At 42.3% G+C, this 23,184-nt stretch overlaps 2 protein-coding genes across 5 annotated transcripts; one reads left to right on the top strand and one right to left on the bottom strand.

The window, feature by feature from the left end:
- Positions 1–902: 902 nt before the first annotated feature.
- glsa (glutaminase a) lies at positions 903–22,974 on the bottom strand. 4 transcript variants are annotated; one of them, XM_034099732.2, is made up of 19 exons: positions 22,587–22,974; positions 16,741–16,837; positions 16,381–16,499; positions 12,719–12,848; positions 12,553–12,632; positions 12,291–12,454; positions 11,396–11,454; positions 9,260–9,292; positions 8,919–8,977; positions 8,689–8,755; positions 8,407–8,457; positions 8,058–8,234; positions 7,848–7,979; positions 7,544–7,636; positions 7,080–7,141; positions 6,918–6,994; positions 6,767–6,830; positions 6,504–6,698; positions 903–1,696 (listed from the first exon to the last, which is right to left on the bottom strand). In XM_034099732.2, exons 1-18 carry the CDS (start codon positions 22,835–22,837, stop codon positions 6,551–6,553), a joined length of 1,863 nt encoding a protein of 620 aa, XP_033955623.1. In that variant the 5' UTR covers positions 22,838–22,974; the 3' UTR covers positions 903–1,696; positions 6,504–6,550. The 4 variants fall into 4 exon arrangements, with proteins under 4 accessions (XP_033955623.1, XP_033955631.1, XP_033955615.1 ...); XM_034099740.2 differs by lacking the exon at positions 903–1,696 and adding an exon at positions 1,712–1,797; XM_034099724.2 differs by lacking the exon at positions 903–1,696 and having other exon boundaries at positions 4,793–6,698.
- On the top strand, positions 2,847–4,699 carry s100b (S100 calcium binding protein, beta (neural)). Its single transcript, XM_034099759.1, has 3 exons — positions 2,847–2,955; positions 3,116–3,271; positions 3,753–4,699. The coding sequence occupies exons 2-3, from the start codon at positions 3,134–3,136 to the stop codon at positions 3,903–3,905; spliced, it is 291 nt and encodes a 96-aa protein (XP_033955650.1). The 5' UTR covers positions 2,847–2,955; positions 3,116–3,133; the 3' UTR covers positions 3,906–4,699.
- Positions 22,975–23,184: the final 210 nt, after the last annotated feature.

Below are 23,184 nucleotides of genomic sequence, written 5' to 3'. Positions count from 1 at the left end.
CCTTTTTACCTTTTGCAAAGTGACATTTAGCCTCTGTCATTGGGATTCTAATGTTTTATTTTCCAGAAGAAAAAAATCTGAATATTAGAAAATCTTTAAGTGTATGCTAATGTATGCTCCCCACAGTGCAAATTAAGCATACAATAAATATAATAAAATAGCTTAAAAATATATATATATTAAGAAATAAAATAAAGAAAAAATAAATAAGATATAATCAAATCAAACAAAGTATAAGTAAATTAAAACATAATGAAATAAAGCACAACAAAGTAATACAAAATAATATAAAATAATAAAAAATGTTTTTGTTCATAAAAAGACCGTTTACTTCGATATTGAATATTTTTGTAATGATTATTATTGAATAATATAGAAATAAACTCAGTCAAAGATTTTAGATGACGTTTTTGGGAGCTTTATGATTTATGAATGACACTGCTGTCCTCTTGTGGTGAACTATGAGAACTACGAGTTACATTTTTTCGACGTTTACCTGGTTCTACATCTGAAGAGAGACTTGCTGTGCTGTCCCAATAATCCCACTATTGTACATATTAGCATGCTAGACAAATATTACGTATAGTCCAATAAATAACATATCAAATGCTGATAATAATAGCAAGTCTGTCCATAATGTATTGCAACAGTAGCCTACGTATTTAGAATGTGTGTGTGTGTGTGTGTGTGTGTGTGTGTGTGTGTGTGTGTGTGTGTGTGTGTGTGTGTGTGTGTGTGTGTGTGTGTGTGTGTGTGTGTGTGTGTGTGTGTGTCTGGTGCTGTTGACCGGTTGCCTCGGTCGTTTAAGGGCGCGGTTTCCATGGAGACCAAAATAAATGCTAAACGAGACACAGCAGAGGAGAAGACGAGAGGACTGAGAAAATGTTTTCCTGCAGGCTGACTTTATTTTTAGCTTTAATGTTTCTTGTAGTAATGATGAAACACACATATGTTCGGGTACTTATTATCTGCACATCGACATATTTAGTTTACCTGAAAGGTGACGTCATGACCTTAAACATGACAATCAGCACAGTACATCCACTTTTGTTAAATAATAAAAACAAAAACAGTTTTACAATTAAACACAATTAAACAAATACAAAATATTTTTAAAAGTATATCCAAGTAAAACGAAATAAAATATATAGATAAAATACATCCAATATAAAAAATAACAATATCATAATACAAATAAGATAAAACATGACAACATCTAAAAATAAACAAGTTTAGTGTCTTATTTCAAATATCAGATCAGATCAGATCAGATTCAACTTTATTGTCATTACATAGTACATGTACTAGTGACGAAATGTAAGTTTAGGCATCTGACCAGAAGTGCAAAATAGCAGTGCAGGAGTCTACATAATGAGAATAATTATACATGGAATTTTTATTAATAGAATAATTATAAATAGGCTATAAACAGATGAATATATACAGTGTAATATATGATAGATAATGTACTGAAATGACAAAAAATGAAAACAAATTCTGCTTTAAAAGTCAAAATTAAAGATCTTTTTTTGGACTCTGACCTATACAGTCTATGACTCTTACACACGAGCACAATGAGGTCTCACTCTGAGGGATATTCAGCAGACCAAACAAACCTTCAGACTGACAGAGGAGGAAGAGAGATGACAGATGTGTTCAGGATCTTTAGTTGTTTCTGCTCACAGAGTTTCAGTGTCTGCAGAAACAAAGAGACAGCTTGTGTTTGTCCGCGTGAGGAGGGAATTTATCCGCGAGACAAAGACTCAGTTTATCATCTGATACACAAAACTGTTCTTCCTGAAACACACACAGAGGAGGAGAGGTCAAAGGTCGTGCGGATCAGGGAGGGAAATCAGCAGATTGTGTAGAATATTCATACTCACAGGATTTACTGACTCTGTCACAATTTAGCTTTATTGTGCAGCTATGATATCTCAAAAATATTCTTTAAGATATATTATGCAGTGATAGACTTTGTAAGAATGCAGTAGAAATCGAAATTCGTCTGTTTTTCCCTATATTGTTTACAGCATTTTGAGAGTATAAACTTGGCCACCTTAACGTCTCCTGTAGTGATTGTGTGTGTGTGTGTGTGTGTGTGTGTGTGTGTGTGTGTGTGTGTGTGTGTGTGTTTGTGGGCGGAGGGCACACAAGGCCAACTCCACAGAGAAAGGAGCGTCTTCATTAACATGCACGGCCATCCGCTTCCTCTGAAACGGCCCTTTGTCCCGCAGCCCTTGAACACATCGCAGGCAGATCCTGATCAGAGGAAAACTCACACACACAGATGTAAATAATGATTAATTATGGGATGTTTGGATATATATTTGTGCAGGAAGTGCTTGGCAATTTGCTTTATTTTCGCCAAACTCAGAAGGAGTTTAAATATTTGTAATATTTAGTTTTTTTTAGTAGTTTTTTTGTAATTTCTTTGTCTTTTTTAATACAGTTAGTTGTTTATTTGTGTGTCATTTTTAGATTTGTTGGGGGGGTTATGACCTGTGAACTGTGGGACACTTCTGAACTCAATTAAATGGCATTGCAACAATGTCAAATTGTTATTTTATTTTTTTACAAACAGACAAAACTGAACTGAGAACATCCTCTTCTTGTGGAAATAATGATATTTTTATCATCATTTTTGTTAATACCGCTTAGTTTAAGTCAGTTTTTGCCTTAATTGGAAAATGTCTTTATATTTTATTCCAGATATGCTTAAAAATGGTCACAAAGTAATGAGTCATGCAAAATGTCAACTAATGAACGCTTCAGGGCTGCAGTGGAGTGAGGGGAGGAACAGATACAGGATTGGTCAGCAGTGTGCATGACCTCAGCACTACACACACACACACACACACACACACACACACACACCCTGCTGCAGTATAAAGCCTGCTGTGCATCATCATCCTCCACCCTCAGGACCCGATAACTTCTACCTGAACTCCCACTGAGGTAAGGTCAATATTTAGATGGAGAAAGTATGGAACAGATTTTTACAACAATATAAATCTGTTATTTAACTCTTTCTGCACACTTAGGTGGAACAAAGCAATACTTTCTGAGTAAACGTAGAATAGTACTGATTTATTTGTGTGCTTTTTGTGGTGAAAAGGGTAAAAGACGTGTGAGAATGACCGACCTGGAGACCTCGATGTCGACCATCATCGCTGTGTTTCAGAAGTACTCCGAGAGGGAGGGAGACAAACACAAGCTGAAGAAGAGAGAGCTGAAGGAGCTGCTGCACGACGAGCTGCCGGACCTCATGGCGGTGAGAGCAAATATATAACTTCAGTTTCAACTGACTTGCTTGTAAGTCAACGTATTTGCAATGTTATTTATGTAGTTTAGTTTTTAGCCATTTTTTGTGCAGTTAACTCCTAAAAACTATGTTTGAAAATGTGACTCCACTACAAGTGAAAGACTTGCATTCAATGTTAAGGAAAGATGGAAGAAAATTAGCCATTTTTTTAAAAATTCAAAGTTAAAGGATTAAGAAATAAGGAAAATAGGGAACTTGGTACAACATTTTTTTTATTTGTGTGCACTAACCTACTTTTCATTTCCATATAACACTTCAGATGTTTTTTAAAGAATAAAGTAGGTTAAAAAAATAGGATCTTAATCAGATAAAGTATTAATATGCATTTAAAGCTGAGATGTCCCGTTCAATGTGTTTGAGCGCTAGCCAATAGAGGTGCGAGTGTTACATAGTGATGTCACTGAGTTGACCTGCCCCCCCCCCCCTGCAGCATGTGAAGGACCAGGCGGCTCTGGACAGCCTGATGGAGGCTCTGGACGCTGACGGAGACTCCGAGTGTGACTTCCAGGAGTTCATGACCTTCATCTCCATGGTGACCGTCTGTTGCCACGACTACTTCGAGCACGAGCACGAGGACGAATAAAGAGCAAGGGGGGCTACAGTAAATTATACAATAGAAGAAGAATAAGCCTAGCAACGAGCAACCTGCAGGGCATTGTGGGAAAACCAGTCACTGCTGTGGTTTGGCTGCAAAACAGGTCTGACCCACAGATTAAAATCCACCTTGTTTTATTTTAGAGGATAAATGTCCAGCAAGTCTTTGTCCTACGAAATAATGTTCTGGAATAACCAAGCTGTACACTCGATTCGGTTCCTAGGGAAACTGATGTGCTCCCGTTACAGGACAAACTAAAGTACCTGGTTACCACGGTTTGGATTCAAGTGCGTCATTTTGAACTCTTGTTGACTATCAGATATTGAAAGTGATTTGTCAGTTTGTTGTTGGCTAAACATTTTATTTCAGCAGCTTTTGAGTTTCAGCTAATCTAGAAGCCTCTTTGCAATTCATAATTTAGGAGTTGACCAGAAAAATGTTTTAAAATAAACGTAGTCTTCAAGTAAAATAAGTTTTAAATGGCTTTTTTATTGACGCTGGCTTACAGTTTGGTAGAAAGGTAATCATATATCTTAAAACAATAATGGAGTCATAATCTATTTCAAATGTCTAGCTATTAATCCAAACATGTTCAGATTGAGTCGCCTGTAGCCAACGATGTGATGCAACCTGCTCGATTAACAAATAAGAATCTACTTTCTCTCTTCCCATGCAAAGGAGACATTTGATAGTAGAAACATGTCGAAGCAGAGTTTGATGATGTGTATTTTGAAATGTTGAATACTGGTTAGATGTGAAATGAATAAAGGATCAATGTGTGAGTCCAGAGTTTGAAGGAAGTGAACTTGCATAGCTCTGACCTAATGTGATGACACCGTGAACCCCCGCAGCTACACTGAAAACACAACGACTGCTTTGATTTTAACAACTTTATTAAACGTTTGATCTGTGAATAAATATCTGAACAGTCTGCGACACTCAGCAGCATAAATATACATGAAACACAAACACGTTACATTCAGAATACTTCAGTCGCTGCGGGCCGGGACCACATCCAACACATCGCAACTGATCGCACAATCATTACATATGTATTGCCTATAGTCTCAAAATATTGCATTTTGTGCTTCTTTCACTAATTTGTTTACCTTTAAATAACAATTCTAATCCAACTGAATGAACTGATCCCTAAAACGCACTACATTTGGAGTGTAGATAATATATGTCGATTGCCTGGTTCAGTTTGTCCGCACAGAACCAACATCCAAACTTCAGACACGCTACAAAAACACAGAACAACGTCTGGGAACATCTGCACGAGCTCTCCCTACATCAGATCCTTCTGCACATCACAGAATAAACAAAAACAATCCTTCTGCGAGATAAAGCTGCTTCTCTTTGTGTTTCTAATCTGAACTTCCTGAGTATTCTGCAGGAACCGCGACACACGCCTCGTACTTCCTGTGATACAGTCCAGAGGCATTAAAGCCTCCACTTTCAATCACGTGTTCAGATGAATAGATAACACATTTAAACACCGCTGGATTCCAACCAGTAACGGAAAGCAACAGCTGCACTCAACAAGGACATGCTTTGTGGAGCCGGCTAGTTCCATTCAAGTCTCTTTTGGACTACATTTGATCTTTAGTCTGAAATTAAAATAAAGAAAATGTAAATACTGAATAAAGAAAAAGTCCATATTATTCTTTATGGCTGCATTCATAAAAATGCACATATTGTGATTGTTTTAATCAGCATGTTAAACATCTTCCACAAGTTCAGTTTCATATACTTAGTAAACTTCACGATCTCCAGTTACGTTTCTAATAGTCTGCGTGTTGTTCGTTGTTGAGTGCAAGCGTTAACATATAAGACCTCTGGGATGTTTACAGTAATTCAAGCTGCTGTCAGCGCTGGCAGTGTCACTTATAATATGTAAAACTCTTTCCACACACAGCCTGAACTTTGGCTGACAATATTTCCTTACAAAAAATAAATATCAAATCATACAGAGTAACAGTGACGAATACAACGACAGTTGAAGACGGTGAAAAGAAAACGCTGTCCAGAGTTTGAGTGAAATATAACTCCTTACACAACTACTATACACCTGTACGTATTCACACTCATGTCAGGGATATACACACACTACATTTGATCTGAAACAGATAAATATCACACACACGTACACACACACTTGAGTGTTGGGGAGGATACATTCCACCATGATGATGAAGTGACGAAGGTTTAAACCAGGGTTCGAAATGATCCAAACTTCCAGTTTTTTTTAAGCTTTCAGAATAAAAACTATAATTTATAAAGTAAATAACAAGAGTGCGGGGATTTACCAGCCGCAGTTGAATTTACCCAGCATTCAATGCGGCGGCTGGTCCTTAAAAAGCTACAAAGCTGAATACAGAAGGGGAAATACAACAATATATTCCTCACTTAAAGTAAATACAATATATAATATATTACAAAACCGACAACACCAAGTAGCATGAGGAGGAGCTTTTCTTCTGAAGGGGTGTCCAGTGTGTAAAGGGAACCTTAAGTAGTTTCTAAAGGGGTTTTACGGTTGTAATGTTAACTGTTTTCTACGAGTTATGGTTCTTGCTCTCTGACCTTCTGATGCAGATTAACACGTTTCCTCCCAGCCTCCCCCTTCGCCCTCAGAGCAGCCCGTCCAGGTTGGTCTCGCTCTTCTCTTTGTCCTCGGCCACCTCCAGAGGGCTGTACTTGGCGTGGTAGTCTCGGAGGATGGTGACGACGTCGTGGTGTCCGAAGTGGACCGCCTCGTCCTGAGGGGTGTTCCCCCACCTGCAGAGGCAGCGGAGAGTTAGAGGAGCGCTACGGCATGTAACCGTTCATAAAAACACGCCATTTACCTGTCCTTGGGAACTGGGTTGACTTTGCACCCCTCCAGCAGGAAGCGAACCACCTCTCCATGCCCTGAAACACACACACACACACACGTTATCATCCCAGTAGTCAGAGTGACAGACCCTCCCCCTGACAGTGATCTCCTCCTCTGTGTACCTTCAGCGGCGGCCACATGCAGCGCCGTCCTGGAGTCGTAGTCTCTCTGCTCCATGTCCATGGAGGACAGCGCAAACCTGGAGAAACGCCCGACACGCATTAAACTCCAGAATCTTTTCTATTGGCGCTCGTGTGGATTTTAAATGTGAACATTTGTGTCACCTTCTGAGAGCCGAGACGTCCCCGGTGTACGCAGCAAACAGCAGATTGATCACTGACTTCACCTGAAACACAACGAGAAGCACGTCAAAGCAAAAAGAGCCATTTATAACTTTTACAGCCAGATATTTACCAAGTAATTCATATATAATACTATCAGAGAGAGACTGATGATGTTCTAGATGTGACATGTAAGGATCAAACAACAACAACAACAACAACTGTATCAAGTCGAGAAAATGACTCAAATCTGAGAAATGTGTCGGTTTCTGTAGGCAGTATTTTCCACCAGGTGGCGCTGTTGATCAAATGCTACACACAAGGTCATGCAGCATCCAGGGAGTGACGCAGACAGTACATGTATTTACTGCAGCCGTTTTAGACTAATTATAATTATAATAACAATAGAACAATCGGAGGAGGTCATCATGATAATATCACAGGGTCAGGATGATGCTGGGACTCACCCTCTGGTCCCCCCCCTCCCTGCGGGGGTCCAGCTTCTTAGCAAAGTGTCTCAGGTTATCGTAGTTGTGGAAGTTGAATAGGGAAACCAGGTCCTGAGAGAAGACATTCAGCAACATTAGAGACAAACATAAAGTCTCAACCTCAGCTCAGTGACATCGTCTGACCTTCAGGAGGAAACTCAGAGGACCAACTCGTGCTTTTAGGACATGATTTCAGAGACAGTGTCCTTTTAATATCCAGGAAACATCTTATCACCACTATCGAATCTACAAGATGCTCAACCGTAAAATGATTTCGGGTTACCGTGCAGAACTGGATGCCTCTGACGCTGTTGCCCAGCTTGTCGAGCGGAGGAGACCAGCACATGACGCCCATCACGTTGGGAACAACCAGCAGAATTCCACCGGCCACTCCAGACTTAGCCGGCAGACCCACCTGAGACACAAGAAGAAGAAGCTAGAGTGTGACAGTTAGAACACTCAAAGCATGTTCTTGAGGAGGAGAGATACTGACGTGGAAGGCGAACTGTCCCGAGAAGTCGTACATGCCGCAGGAGTGCATCAGACTCAGAGTGTCCCGCACCGCCTCGGGGCTCAGCACACGCTCGCCTGTGATTGGACAGAAGCCGCCGTTGGCCAGAGTGGCCGCCATGACGCTGGCGCTCTCACAAGTCACCTCGATGGAACACAGCTAACAGGAGGAGCACGTGTCGACAAAAAGATTAGAATATGCTGCAGTGAAAACAAATGGAAGCTTCTGTCAAAGTTCTCCAAGCTATGAGCTCACAGGATTGCATTGTTTTCAGTTTACAGGTTTTAACAAATGTTTTATTTACTCCTTTATATTTCTCAACTCCATTTACCTGGAAGTAGAAGTCGAGGATGGACGTCATGTCTGTGCCTTCTGGAAAACACTGGAGGAACAAAAACACTGTCAACAACATACCTAATAATACAAGAAGTATAGATTCATATTTAGACAACACATGTTAACACAATAGTGTTAATGGAATCAGTTTAGCATTGCAAACAGCATTAGGAATGAAGTTGCAATGAAATGCACAACAATAACTGAAGTTTTAAAACTAAATGTACTCAAAATGGGCGCTACATGTGCAGTGCGTCGGGCTGCAGCGGGACCTCACCTTCTTCTCCTTCAGGTAGTAGCCGATGGCAAAGTTCCTGTCTCCAGACTCTCGCTCCGACTGGAATCTGGGACACACACAAAGGGAGAGCTTTGTTCTTCACACAGCGTGACTCAGTTGGTGTATAATCCGGTGATACAGCAGTGTCCCTGTGGATGTCTTTGTGAGAAATCAATACCACGTGCGGCAGAGTGAAGTATATGTCTGTGGTAATATGTAGTTGTACTCACGTGGCGTTGCTGAAGCCGACGTACTCGTTTCCTGCCAGTTTGTTCATGAAGTTCATCACCTGAGCAGAGACAGTGAATACTCCACTATTGAACCTTCGTAAAGTTGTTACTTTTACAAGTCACTTGGTAGACGCTCACATACTCAGTACTGTGGACAATCCCCACAGGAGCCCTTTGGGGTGAAGTGTCTCAGGGACACAACGACATGCTGGCTGCAGTGGGGTTTGAACCTGTGCCCCCCTGACCCCAACACCAACGCACTTTCCACTGCGCCACACGCCTATTTAACAATGATGACCAAAATGCACGTCTTTTAACCCAAAAACCTCAGTCATACTCACATAATCAAACTTCTCAGCGTTGCTTGCCCCTTGCTGGAACACAAACAGAATCAGGGTATTACAAAATGTTAAAAAAGGACATCAAAGAGCAACTAACAGTTACAGAGTCATGACACTAGCACTAAACTACAACAGGACGCATCTAGTGTTTTTAAATCATCATCAATGAAACCACCGGGAGAATTAAGATTAGAGGAGACGAGATGAGATGGAGGTGAAACTAAAAAGTGAATCCACTCTAATGCAACAAACTACAGTAGTGCTCAAGGTTTTATCAGCCAAGGGCTTTACATTAAATACAAACTACAATGATACGACTGAATTATGGCCATTCATTAGTCAGAGTAAGTAAATACAAATGTAAACAAAGACGCCTCCTCTACAGTCAAAATGGAGTTGTTGTTTGAACTCAAGCCACAGCTGTACGGTTATAATGTAAAACAGTGTTTGGTAATGCAGGTGAAAAGTAAAGCCACATTTAAACATTCATAAAGCAGCCATGTGAAGGCTAAAAGCGTGTCACAAATCCAGACCAAAGAGGGGAAATACAAATAATTAAAAAGGGAAAAATTACCAACGTCATTGACCTGTTGCAGTGCTCATAATTTCCCAAAGATCCTACTGCTGTAAAATATGCAACAACACATAAAACCACACAACGAGCCTCGAAAGGGTACATTGCACATGAGTTTATCTGTAGATTCAGATGGGGGGGGGGCATGCACACAAGCTTTTCAATTATCGTTTTGATAGCAACAATCTACCTGAGTCTGCACACATATGACTGGATGATTATAGCAGCTTGTCAAAGGTCTTTACGGTGTTTGGACTCAGGATTTGACTTGTAATCACACCACAGTGCGTTTAAAAGCAAAAAAGTCAGAAACAGAAGTCATTTTTATGATTTCCTTAAAACATTACATTATTTTCCTTAACTCTGTGAATGTGAAGACTGTGAAGCTTGATTAAATACTGCTCTCCTGACGGTGTGTATATTATGATCTAATATTCCAACATCTCTATAGAGAGGCGAAGTCCCGCCCATCTACTTCCGACCAATGGGACCTTATTTCGGAAAAGTTATGCATTGAAGTCAATGGGGTCTTTCGATCCCGTTTGAATTGTGCCACGAATTACACATATGATGTTTGTCAATCTTAAAAAATCATTTCCATGTCAAAAAAGTCAGTTTGTCGTAAAAAAAAATACGCAACTAGAAAGACTACAAATCCCAGAATCCCGGTCCTGCATGCTGGCTCTTACGGAACCGACTAACTCCCCTGTTGTGTATGCGCAGCTCTCAACGTGCCCAGACTTGTAGTGATTTTCACCTCGTTTAATACTTTCCGCCTCATTCTGAGAGAAAGAAGTGAAATGTGCCAACGTGACGGCCGTCTTGGTGTGTGGTGCGAGATGGGAGATGTAGTTCATTGAGTGTTTCACACCAAAAAAAGTGTTACTTCACAGTTTTATTTTTATACTTATCTTTCTCTCTCCATTTACTTCATTACATACTTTTTCCAAAATAAGGTCCCATGGAGGTCCCCCAGAATGGGCGGGACTTCGCCTCTCTATATTAATGATAATTAAACTGCTCGTCGTCAGTCTGTAGGGACACCTTTGCTGTCCTCAGGTCAGTGAGAGTTAACACAATAAAGGTTTTAATTGAATCAGCAGGTGGTGCTAACAGCTCCCTGTGTGTGAGGAAGTTTAATGAAACCAGCAGAAGAGCAGTTTCATTTGAGTGTGTGTGTGTGTGTGTGTGTGTGTGTGTGTGTGTGTGTGTGTGTGTGTGTGTGTGTGTGTGTGTGTGTGTGTGTGTGTGTGTGTGTGTGTGTGTGTGTGTGCAGGATATGTGAGCGGTGCTGCTTTCAACCAAATCCCCTTTCAGTGTGATTATCTCGAACCTTAATCTCCCCCGTGTACAGTAATCTGCCGGAAACACGTTCTCCACACGATTATCATTTCATTTCAGACGTTTTCTTTTTGGATTTGAATGCAGTTAGAAACTCCTGACATAGAAATAAAACACCTCACAGTCTGTAATCTATGTTTTAGAAATATATAACGGGATGATGGCATTACAATCCACTACCGCAGCTGATCAGTGAGTTTCTGTGTGTGAAGGCAGCTTACCTTAATGAGGGAGGTACACACAATGGCTCCAGCATTAACCATGGGGTTGTGTGGTTTATCTGCAGGAGAGAAACTGAAGGTTTAATGTAAGCAAAGACACAAATCTGATCAGAAATGTTAAGATATTATTTGCCTTTTACTGATATGCGCTAGGGGAGGACTTGGAAAATATCTGAATTAAGAATCAACACGTTAATTATAGATATTAAATACAAATAAGACCGTGGTAGATAGCTGCACATAAAATCACACATTCACCGAATGTAAAACCCACAGCGTGCAGTGATGTTCCCCTGGGTTCTAATCTTCTTAAGCAACAGGCCGGGACAATGTTTTGTTTTTCCATCCAAAGATAAACAGCCGGAATATAATCTGCGGTTAGATCTCAACAAAGAGAGGAAACCAGAAACCTTTCTCACACAAGATTCCCTTCAGAAAGGAGTTATTTTTACTGAGCGTCAAGTCTGGAGCTGAGGTTATGTCTGCGGCACCGGATGAGGCAAACATGAAAGCTTCAGAGGAGCATATAGACGCAGACAAATGACTGATAACATGATTTAATTAAAGACGCTGATTTAAAATATAAAAGATTTAGACAATTTAAGAGACTCAGAAAATAAAAGTCATTATGCAGACTCTGTTCACTCCATCGACTAAGCTCCTCAGTACGTTTCAGATATCTTTCAGCTATACTTTGAAGGACATCTCAAACACAAAGAGGTTTTTATTCTCTGTGTACCTTTAGTAAACAGTTTACTACAGTTACATAGCAACAAGGATCCTCTTACCCTCTGAGTACGGAGAAAGTGAGTGTGTGTGTGTGTGTGTGTGTGTGTGTGTGTGTGTGTGTGTGTGTGTGTGTGTGTGTGTGTGTGTGTGTGTGTGTGATCCTCACCTTCCTCGTTCAGGAAGAGCTTGTTGAAGCGCAGGCCGCTGGGCTCCTTGGCGATGAAGCGGTGCACGTACTCGGTGCCGTGGTCGTGCACGGCGATGGCGTACTTCAGCGGCTTCACGCAGGACTGCAGGCAGAAGGGGACCTTGGTGTCGCCCACTGTGTGCCTGAGGGACACACACACACACAAGGACATATGTTCACACCAAAGATGTATACTCGTGCACTTAAGGTTTGGTGAAAAGGATTTATTCGCAAGTGGTACCTCTGTCCGTCCACGGTGCACAGGGAGACGGCCCACAGGTCGGGGCTGAAGCGGGCCAGCTGGGGGATGTAGTCGGCCACCTGCAGGGTTCACAGCCAGGAGTTTTAGAACTTTGAGATACCGACAGCAATGTGTGTGTGTGTATGAGTGTGTGGCCCCCCCTCACCTGTCCTCCTGGCATGTTTTTGGCTTTACCGTAGAGCTCGTCTATGTGTGCGCAGAAGGACTGGAAGTCTGGGATGACAAACTTCTTCCTGAAGGCCTGAGTGAGCAGCACGATGTTGCTCTGCACGCACCTGAAGCACAGGACACAGTTTAACAGGTGCTTATTCTTCTGAACATTTCACAATGCGCATCACTTGCTGGTTTATTGTTAAGCCTTTGCTTAAGCTGATCATCAAACTGGATTTACACTCCGCAGTGTCCAAGGTCTTACGAGCTGAACAGATCTTCACACTACAGCTGACAGAATGTACAGATCGTGTCATGAGTGGAGTTGAATTTGGGGAGAGCTGTACGGAATGTTTGTTCCTTTTCATTATGCACAAAATGTCTGTCTTTACATTTTATCACCCTAAAGTTATATTTAATTAGTTTGCTTTTGAGAAATATCCAAAATATGCACACATATATACAGTACAGTCCTTCCTCTTCTAATGTTTCTCCCAAATGTTGTTCAGATTTGGTCCCGATCCTTTTGATCAGAGCTACTAAGCACCACAGACAGTAAGCACATGACTCCTCCTGACAGGACGGTGTGTGTGACTCTGGTAGCACAGAGATTGGTGGCTGAGCTATCTCACTGCATCACTCTCCGTCTAATCCCTGTGGCATGGGATCCTGCAGGGAAAACAAACGCTCACGTGCTCCCTGTGAGGCCGCGCTCTATAAATAAGCCGGCAGCAGCGGAGTGATGGACCCCGGCAGCGACTCAGCTCCCTGTGAACTCTCATATGCCCGGCCTCTCAGCCAAGCTGTCACCCTGCGTCCGTTCCTCTGGGATCAGCCGCCACGCTCAGTTATTTTATTTTATTCTTCAACCTTTATTTCCTTCTCAAATGTCCTTTGTTTACTGTACACATCTGCTGCTACTTGTTCAAGCATAAAAACACGAACCTAGATGTGTACACGTTGCGTATAATACCAACAGAGAGGAGCCATGCTGCTGTTTTGTAATTATTTGACAGCACGTGCACAGTACAATTGGTTTGACCTTAAATGAAGGTTAGTAAAGGCCCTTCTGAAAGCTGTTAGCATCATTCAGCCACAACTGTACAACGAATGAACTCTCTCTATCAGCTCTGTCCTAAGATCGTATCTTTAGCAGAAAGCTATTACCAGACGTTTAGAGGATTTGTGCCTTTTACAAAAGAACAATCGTATCACAATTCTAAATCGTGTCGCTTCCTACACAGCCTTGTTATCTGGAATGTTATGGCACATTTTGAAGACATTTCAATGCTTTATTAAAGCTAAATCAGTAACATGTGCTAGGTTTCACCCCCGGTAGCCGTGCTCTGAATGCAGCTGGACCTCCGGAAGATGCTGGTGACGTGCAAACGGAGGAGTGATGACTAATTCATGCCGTGACCCTGTTCTGCTGCTGCAGAGAGAGCAGGACTCCGACCAGCATCAACAGTCCTTGTGATAGACTGATGAAACATTGATGCTGATAATAAAAAGGTGGGACAGCGAGCAGAATGAACTGAGAGAGACATGAACTCACTTTAGATCTGAGAGCCTTTATAACAGGGGTCGGCAACCCCTGGCACACGTGCCAGCATTGGCACGCGGCACCGTAACCAGTGGCACACTAGGAATAAGTGTGCCACTGGATCCTGAACGAGACCGCCACCTGGGTGCGCCTCCCCGTTACCTGCAGAAGGAAGCCGTGCACGCAACGCCGCCCCGCTCTCTTTAACTCCAGGCGACTTTCCTCCGTGGTGCAGTGCTGATCGTTTCCCCACAGAGGAAAGCACTTCACTAATTGCAGTACCCATAAGGAGCTGTACAAAGGCCGCTGCGTGGCTGTGTCTTTAGTTGAAAGCCCGGTGGCGATCTGCTCATCTCTCATCGAAATAATATGCTACAAAGGGGCGGACTGGCCATCTGTGTGTTGAACTTTCCTGTCGACTCCCAGACCGTAGTCGAGGAAACGGGGGATGACTCTCTGTCGTCTCCCAGGACAGAAGCAACAAGCTTCAGGTTCAATAACCCACTGTAGCTTAAATGACTGGAGAGAGGCGAGCTCTTCCATTTAGCTGTTCTTCTGTTTCACAAAACAGCGATCTCATCTCACTCTGCGTGACCCTAATATCATAACATGTGTGTTCTGGAGAATCACAGAACGGACGATCGTCCTTATTATTATGCCGTTTAAACCAATTATGTAAATGTGTTTGTTAAATTCGGCATCATCAAGTTGCGCTGACAGGTCCACACACTGCTTCCCCGCAGCGAGGCTCCCCCGCTCTCCTGTTGACAGTTCACGAGCGTCAAGCTCCTCAACCCCCCCCCCCCCCCCACGTTGATAATTCTCGATCGTTGACACGCTGATATCAATTTATTTTTTTAATGGCACTTCATATCAAAAAGGTTGCCGACCCCTGCTTTATAACATTGCACCAACACCTGTAATTTATCTATTTATTTACTGAAACATCATTCCTACTTGTCACCTCAAATAAAGCTACGCATTCTTATCATCATTCTTATCATTTGTTAAATGCATTTATTAACCAGTGTGGCAGTTTTTCAATTCTTTAGGACAGGGGTGGGGAACCTTTTTCCTCTCAAGGGCCATTTCAATTTTTACAATATCCTCAGAGGGCCGTACAAGTTATTGACCTCTGCTTAAAAAAACTAAAATCACAGCCCATTCATTTCATTCTGTGCAAAGAAAAAGCAACCTCTTAATCCAGATATCTCACCATGACTAGCGTATGCATGCACGTGCAGGGTGTGGCGTGCTCCCCTGGGGAGATTTTTTTTTAAATGTTGAAGTTAAAAGCATCAATCTGGTGCACTTTGAGAGCAACATTAGGAGATCTATGGACACATCTCTCAACACCCAAACACAACTGTAAGCAGATTTTCTTTTAATTTATGGATATTTGGACAAATCACTCCCCTTTCAAACTGTATTCTTCTTTATTAATAACTGTCATATAGTATTTTATACCTGTTTACTTTATTCTCTTATTTTTTTTATAACTATAATGATCATATAAAGATGTGCCTTTACCTCGCTGGTTGTAGAAAAAGCCTCTTATATTCGTTAGCATAGCTAGCTAACCAGATGCTAATGATAACAACACAGTTATTGACTGTCTGATCAGTATGACAGATGAGCAGATCGCCACTGGGCTTTCAACTAAAGACACAGACACGCAGAAACTGCGGCATGTGTACGGACTTATCGGTACTGCAATTTCTGAAGTGCTGGAGTGGAGTGGCGTTCTGGTGCTCTCCGTCAGAATTGCACCCCTGTCAGTCGAGACATATACCACGTGATGACACGTTAGGCTCGTGTTGTGTTCAAGGACCCTGACCTTGGCCAGGAAAAACAGGCACTCGCTTGTTTAATTTGTTTGCGGTCTAGATTTCTTTCATTTTTTTATTTTTTGCGTTTGTTTATAAATTACCTCGAGGGCCGTACCAAATTGTCTCGCGGGCCGTATACGGCCCGGAGGCCGGAGGTTCCCCACCCCTGCTTTAGGACTTACATTTGTAGAAAATACCAAGAAATTGTGTGCAAATAAACCAGGCTGCAGTTTCCAAGGATTTATTGCAAAGCACTGTATTTTAAAAAATAGTTTAAAATCCTACTTTTTGAAGAGGTGTCGGTCGAGAGCTCCATCAGAGGTCGTCTTCACGGTCTGTTTCAGCATCTCCATGCACTCTTTCAGCCGGGGGTCTCCTGTGCGTAGCCCTGTGGCTTTAAGAGCCTGCAGAGAGACGGGGGTGTGAGGGGGGGACGACGACGACATCATGATTAAGACCCCAGACACCAAATCAATAAGTCTACAAGCCGTGAAGAGAGGCTCCTGAAGAACTAACAAGAGGAGTTAGCCTGCTCATAAATCAACCAGAGACACCGAGGAATCACATGTCATAAGTGCTCATGGTTCATCTGAGCTGATATTTAAACAGAAATCCCACGTGATCATTCCCGCTCTGAGGACTCACTGTGGTGAATTTGTGCGCTGGGATTTTCTCCTGGCCCTCTGCGATGGTGTAGAAGAGCAGGTCCTCCAGACTAGGCAGGATGCCCGCCTTCCTTCTCCTGCGGGACAAAAGAAAAATACAAACAGAAAAGTGAAAAAACAACTCCGGGGGGAATATGTGGTGGAAACATGGAGGGGGAACTGCAGCAGAGGGAGGAGAAGAAAAGCGTTTTGACTGCAAGGAGAAGCAGAGAGTAATACTGCTGGAAAACATGGCCTTACTTCAGTATTATAACCTGTGGAAAAGACGTGCACATGTGCTTTTCCACAGGTTAATATGCTGCCATAAGGCCACTGGAATGGAAACGGTTAATTGTGTATTTTGCCAGAATACCAGCCAGGAAAGTGTTCAAAAAGGGAGAGTGGGCAGCAGCACAGAAGGACAGATAACACCGTCTGAGAAGGACGCCGCCTTACAGACATCTTCATCTATGCTGTGTGTGTGTGTGTGTGTGTGTGTGTGTGTGTGTGTGTGTGTGTGTGTGTGTGTGTGTGTGTGTGTGTGTGTGTGTGTGTGTGTGTGTGTGTGTGTGTCGCAGTGTCAGTAATTCAGCCAAGAACAATAATAATGTGTGAATTATGGTGACGGGTGATGGGAGCAGAAGGAGAAACGACCGCCAGCCTCACACTGAACCACAGTGCACTCAAATAAAGCCCCAAGCTATGACATCACAAAGGCACAGCAAGGACTTCCAGTTCACACACTGGTTATAATGGTCAGAACAATTGTATACTAGTGCTATCTTGGCTTAAGAAACATTTTGTATTTATGGCAAACTTCTGAAGGCATCAGTCTTAAAACATGTCCTGACATGCTTACAAGCCAGGCACTGATATGCATTTATAATAGAATGATATATTAAGGTTTCTGTACCACAGCGTGCAGAACAGCTGGTACATTTGTTGAATCACTAAAGGTGTGTTATCTCAGTTCTTTGTGCTGCTGCAGTCCTCTGATTTGCTGCTTTGATATCTTTTGTTCCCGATGGAGATCTATAAATGACATGATCTTAACAGTACATTTTTCATCTTGTAGTATTATGGTCTGGCTGGTATTCTGAGCAGCACTTCCACACCGAGTCGTCTCTGGGAGAAAGTTAGTAGCATGTCAGGAGGCAGCAGGCTCACAGCAGGCTCTCTGCTGTGATTCACTTTCACTCCAGAACGGATTTGTGCAAAGCTCTGGATGCCCAAGCGCACCCTGACCTGCAATGCATTATGGGACACTGGCCTGTGTGCTAGCAGAGGATGTACCAAGGTAAAGGGATTCTGATAAAACAGCATTGGACAAACATTTGGTCATCATCAGTCAGCTGATTGCAGCTTGTTCTACGTTTTTGTCAACAACAAATCCCATAAAAAGACCAGAAACCAAACCAAACTAGTAAACAGGATCAGTTCAATGGATATGTTTTAAACCCACTTCAACACAATCTGAGATACAAACAATGTCCTGGCCCTGCTGCTGCAGAATAATACAGATTAACACCTGGAGCAAGATGCCCTGTTATTAACAATTCCACTCAGAAAGTCGGAAAGTCAGAAATTCCCAGTGTGAAAATTGTAATTGCAGCCAATGCATGCTCCAGATGTACAGGGAGGAAACAAATATGGATGCAGAACATTTGAATTTATATTACTCTGCACCTGAATGTGTTTTTTTGGTGTCATTAATTGTGGACGATTACAACTCTTTAAAGTTCTGAGAAGAGTAGGATATCTGAATTCCCTACTTGGGTGTGGAACGCACCATGTTTACTGTTTACTGAGTTATTCTCATGCACTTCACATAAGCATGTTGTCGCGTCCCTAAAGACGCTGCAACTTTTTCATAGCTAGTTCCATCCTCCTTAATAAAGGCTGCTGGTGAGGAAGGAATACACACCAGAGAGAGTGTGTGTGTGTGTGTGTGTGTGTGTGTGTGTGTGTGTGTGTGTGTGTGTGTGTGTGTGTGTGTGTGTGTGTGTGTGTGTGTGTGTGTGTGTGTGTGTGTGTGTGTGTCTGAGTGAGGGACGGAGGTGAGGTAGAGGGGAGGGAATACAAGCGCAGCCGCTGGGAGGAAGTGAGGTCATTTCAAAGTGAACACAGTAATTCGGCTTTCCGCAGAAAACCTCTACATCTACTGGGAAACAGAAAAAAACAACAACTAAAAACTAAAATAAAAAATAGAAACATACTTACAAATGCAAAGCAAGCAGATCAACAACAGGGAGAGAGTGAACAGAGGGAATAATACTGAATTAGTTACAGTGGAAACCACATTAAAGCACAGTATGAACACATCAGCAGCAGCAGACCATTACACTAGTAAGTAATGGAGTTGTGAATATGGCATATCAAAATAACATTAATAGATCAATCAGAATATGAACTTTGCATACTGGGGATGGCATGTTAAAGGGTAAGCTTAGTTGTTGTAAAGTAGGGTTGTATGTTGCAATGTATTACTGCAGTAGATTTGCAGATAGATGTGCATTGCTTAGCTCCTGTCTGTTTCTTTAAATCCACTGCAGTAATACAGTACGTCCGACAAACACACTTCAAAACATCCAAACTATCCCGGTATAGTACATTTTAAACACACATGAAACAGTATTGAAGTAACATTCTTGTTAAGTTAATGAGGCCTGTGAGGGAGTATCACCCCCCCCCCCCACAGGGGTCAGAGGTTGGAACATCTGGATCCTGCAGCATGTCTCATTAATGCCATGTGTTTTTAAATGTCGCGTGTGTACAACACACACAGCTCATACAGAAAGGTGGCATGAGAATGCGGCTGCTGCTCTGAAATGCTACAGTGTCTCCACAACCGAGGAACTAGTCTGCATCAAATGTCATTCCATGTAGAGATGATGCAGGGCTGGGAATCAATATGTGTTAGTGTCTGATTACCATGACATCCTGCAGACAGATCAATTGTTCTGATGTTATTTTGAGACGTTGGGCACGGCGCCTATTATCCAATGAAGTTAGGAGTTTTAATGTAGTTAAATAAATATCACCACCAGCCTACTTGACACACAGTCAGTCCTGTGTCTGTCGTTTGTGCTGAGTGTGTTTGACCCGAGTGCTCGCTCACAGATGTCATAATAAATTGCTGTGGAGGCAGACATTAAAGAGGGAGTTGTTGAGAGGCGGCGCTGCACAAATCCATCCGTGACTCATCTGCTCCTGCAGGCCCCGACAACTGCCGGGCAGCACGCCAGCATCCAGGCTTTGGTGCAAAAAAGCGCGGAAAAGCGACGTAGGCGGGATAATCTCCCCCTGCATTACAAACATTTTTAACCCCTTATTAACCAGAGCACAGCCTCCGGAGGACCCTCGTAATCACAGACTGGAGTCAGAGCTGCAGGCCGTCTGGAAGACCTCAAACGCAACGCCTTGGATATTATAGTTAAAGAGTTATTCTATATATAAGGACCTTGGATTATCTGTAGACTACTTTTTTTAATTAGTTGATTAGTAGATTAGTACAGAGCCCCTGAGAGTTCCTACAAGAAAAAGAAAAACGTGCACGCACAAGTAATAATCTTTTGACTCAAGATAAAATATATTTGACATTACAGTAGTTTATTTATGTTCCCTTGATCACCAACAACAATCTACATGATCTCTCAAACACTAATCTGTGCTGTGGACGTTTAACAGCATCACTGAAACTGCTATGATGAAAAGAGATGTGGCCGACAACCTTACTGACAGGCAGCTTAAGCAAATGGTCCGTGAATGGAAACAAATGGGACATCCAGGCTGCAGGAGCAATGAGGCATTTTATCACCAAGGAAAATGTCTGAAGGGTAGATAGGTAGGTGGCACAGCTGCTTTGAATGCTAAAAGCAGGAATAACTTCATTTTTAGAGCAACATGGGGGAAAAGTGACACATCTGAGAGACACAAACATCTCATAAAGACAACTGGCACGTCTCAGCTGTTAATAATAATAATATACAGTACCACTAACACATATATATCATTTGGTTACAGCTGTTTGAATGTGAGGATTTGCTGCTTTACTTGTCTTGCCTACAGATATTTTTAAGTACTTGGACAGAATCAAATTATCACTATGTTGTTGCAGATGTTGTATTCCATTTGAATGCTTATTTGAGTCATATAGTATAAACTATTACGAAGAGGATCCTTGTCTTAATTGATGTCGGTGGCTGTTGAGTGGAAGTGGTAGTGATGATATGGTGCTTTTCGGTCATTAAAAGCTTTTAACGTGCAGCCCCCGGTCTATCACCACGAGGACTCTCATCTTCTCCATCAGCACTCACTCATTTCCCTGTTGAACCAACACCTCTGTCAGTCAATTACAGCCTTATCAGCACGACTCACAACACTGCAAATAATCACTGATACCGACGCTGTGATACTCATCTAATTCATTCAGAATGGTCTGTTGGCAGAATATTAGCTGGTGCATATTAGCTACTTGATTATGCATTTATGTACAAGAAACCAGGAGACTGTATTATAATATTGTGGAATACAGTAACAACTACAATTTTGAATGTAGGGCCCTAGATTGAAGGCATGATATAATAGAACCAGGATTATATGCTGTAATAGCAGTGGGATCAAAATAAGAACTGACTTTAGTGCCATGTGTGGGATATTTTGGATTTAATTACATATGAGCAATACATCTATAATTACAAATAAATGGGGGTTGCCTTCCTGGTTTCAACGATGACTGACCTTCATCAGACATTGAGTTGGGCCTTGGTTTGTCTGCATGGTGCATGCAGTTAAAATGATATATTTATCATATTTGTTGTAGTTATGTTGTCATGATCCTCGGCATGAGAAGCTGGTGGCAGGTTAATGCCTCAGTGAGATGAAAGCTGCAGCTTCTGGTCACGATTTCTGGATGGCTGCACACCACCTGCTTCCACTTGACATGGTTACCATAGAAACGTTTACTCGTATGCCTTTCTCCTACATGCACACGATAACATTAACATATGGTTTTAAATAATATTTTAATGATACAATCTAGCAACTGTGTCCGATAATGTGTCTTGCTTGCTGCTACATAACCATCACGTCCCTGTACGCAGGGAGCTGTTCACTGGTGATTGCGTACAGAGAGCCTGGGTAGGTGAGCCTGGTGCCCCCGGTCCTTTCTGGCTGTCTATCGCCTCCATTACTATCCTTAAGTCCAGCTAGCTGGCACTGTAGCCTTAGCTAAACCGGCTAGTTTGTTATTCCAGCAGAACAGCATCTAGGCTAGCTATTGAACAGCTAGCCTCTGCGTGATGCGCTTGCCGAACTACGATGTAAATAACTGCTAATTAAAAAAAGGGCTTTGTAAACGTAAAATATAAGGCAGAAATTAAAACATCTTATTAACAAGGAGATTTTAGCAGTCGCGCTTTAATTCGGCATATATTCGGTATGTTAACATGGACTTAACTCAATAAATATGAACTTTAAGGACTGTCCCCAGGTGTCAAACCACCATGGATGTATTGGATACAGCGTCGGAGCCACCGTTCATTCCTACGAGGCGCATGAAGCCCAAAATGGAGCGACTTTAGAGTCAGAAAGTACCCGGATCATCCGGGGCCTTTCAATTGGGAGTAACTATTTTAGGGCCACAAAGACGTAACGGAAGCTGAAGTACCAACGTTTGTCCACTACGACGATTCATACAATTCTGCTTCACTTTCCGGCACTTCCTGGGGATTTGCACCACACGCTACCATCGCTCCATTAAATTGCCTTTTTCTTTTACGCTTGGCCTATAGTGGAGCTAGTGGCTAACATCTGTCCATAGACCGGCTCGTTTTTAACGTTACTCACTTCTCCGCCGCAGAGTCCTTGGAGGCTTCATTGTGGCTGTCCCCCTTGGAGCAAAAGCTTCTCACGGCGTGCCTTCTGGTAAAGCTCTGAGGGGCTAACGCTCTCACTCTGCCCGGCAGTCTCCCATCCAGACGGCCGGTGCTGAAGCAGGCTGCAGGTGTCGCTTTAACACAGGCTCTACCTGGCAACGGACGCTTCAGCTGGGTTTGAAATAACTCCTTGAGCACTACCGTTGACCGAAAATGTAACATTTCAATCCCGTCGAGAAGAATATCTGGAGGATATAATTACTGTAACACCGATAGAAAATGTCTGTAGGACAGGAGGCGCAGTTCCTAACGATAGTGTCGGCTTTAACGGCCGAGTAACGGTTTTCCCTGTGACTCAACAATAGTAACCAACCACCTACCGTTCACGTAACGGGCGTTTTGATTGGAACATTAAAACACAAAGCTGCACCTGATTGGCCAAGAGAGCTGTCAATCATCAGAAGTCTCCCTTAGTGTTTCTACTGTATTTCAATTATCTCCAACAATTTGTGAACATACGTACTTTTATAATGTTATAACTGTATACAATACTTCTATAAAATACAATT

Source organism: Pseudochaenichthys georgianus, chromosome 2 (genome assembly GCF_902827115.2).
Source record: "Pseudochaenichthys georgianus chromosome 2, fPseGeo1.2, whole genome shotgun sequence".
In the NCBI taxonomy this organism is placed as follows: Eukaryota; Metazoa; Chordata; class Actinopteri; order Perciformes; family Channichthyidae; genus Pseudochaenichthys; species Pseudochaenichthys georgianus.
The sequence above is the reverse complement of the archived record's forward strand: the minus strand, read 5'-3'. Positions and strand labels throughout refer to the sequence as shown.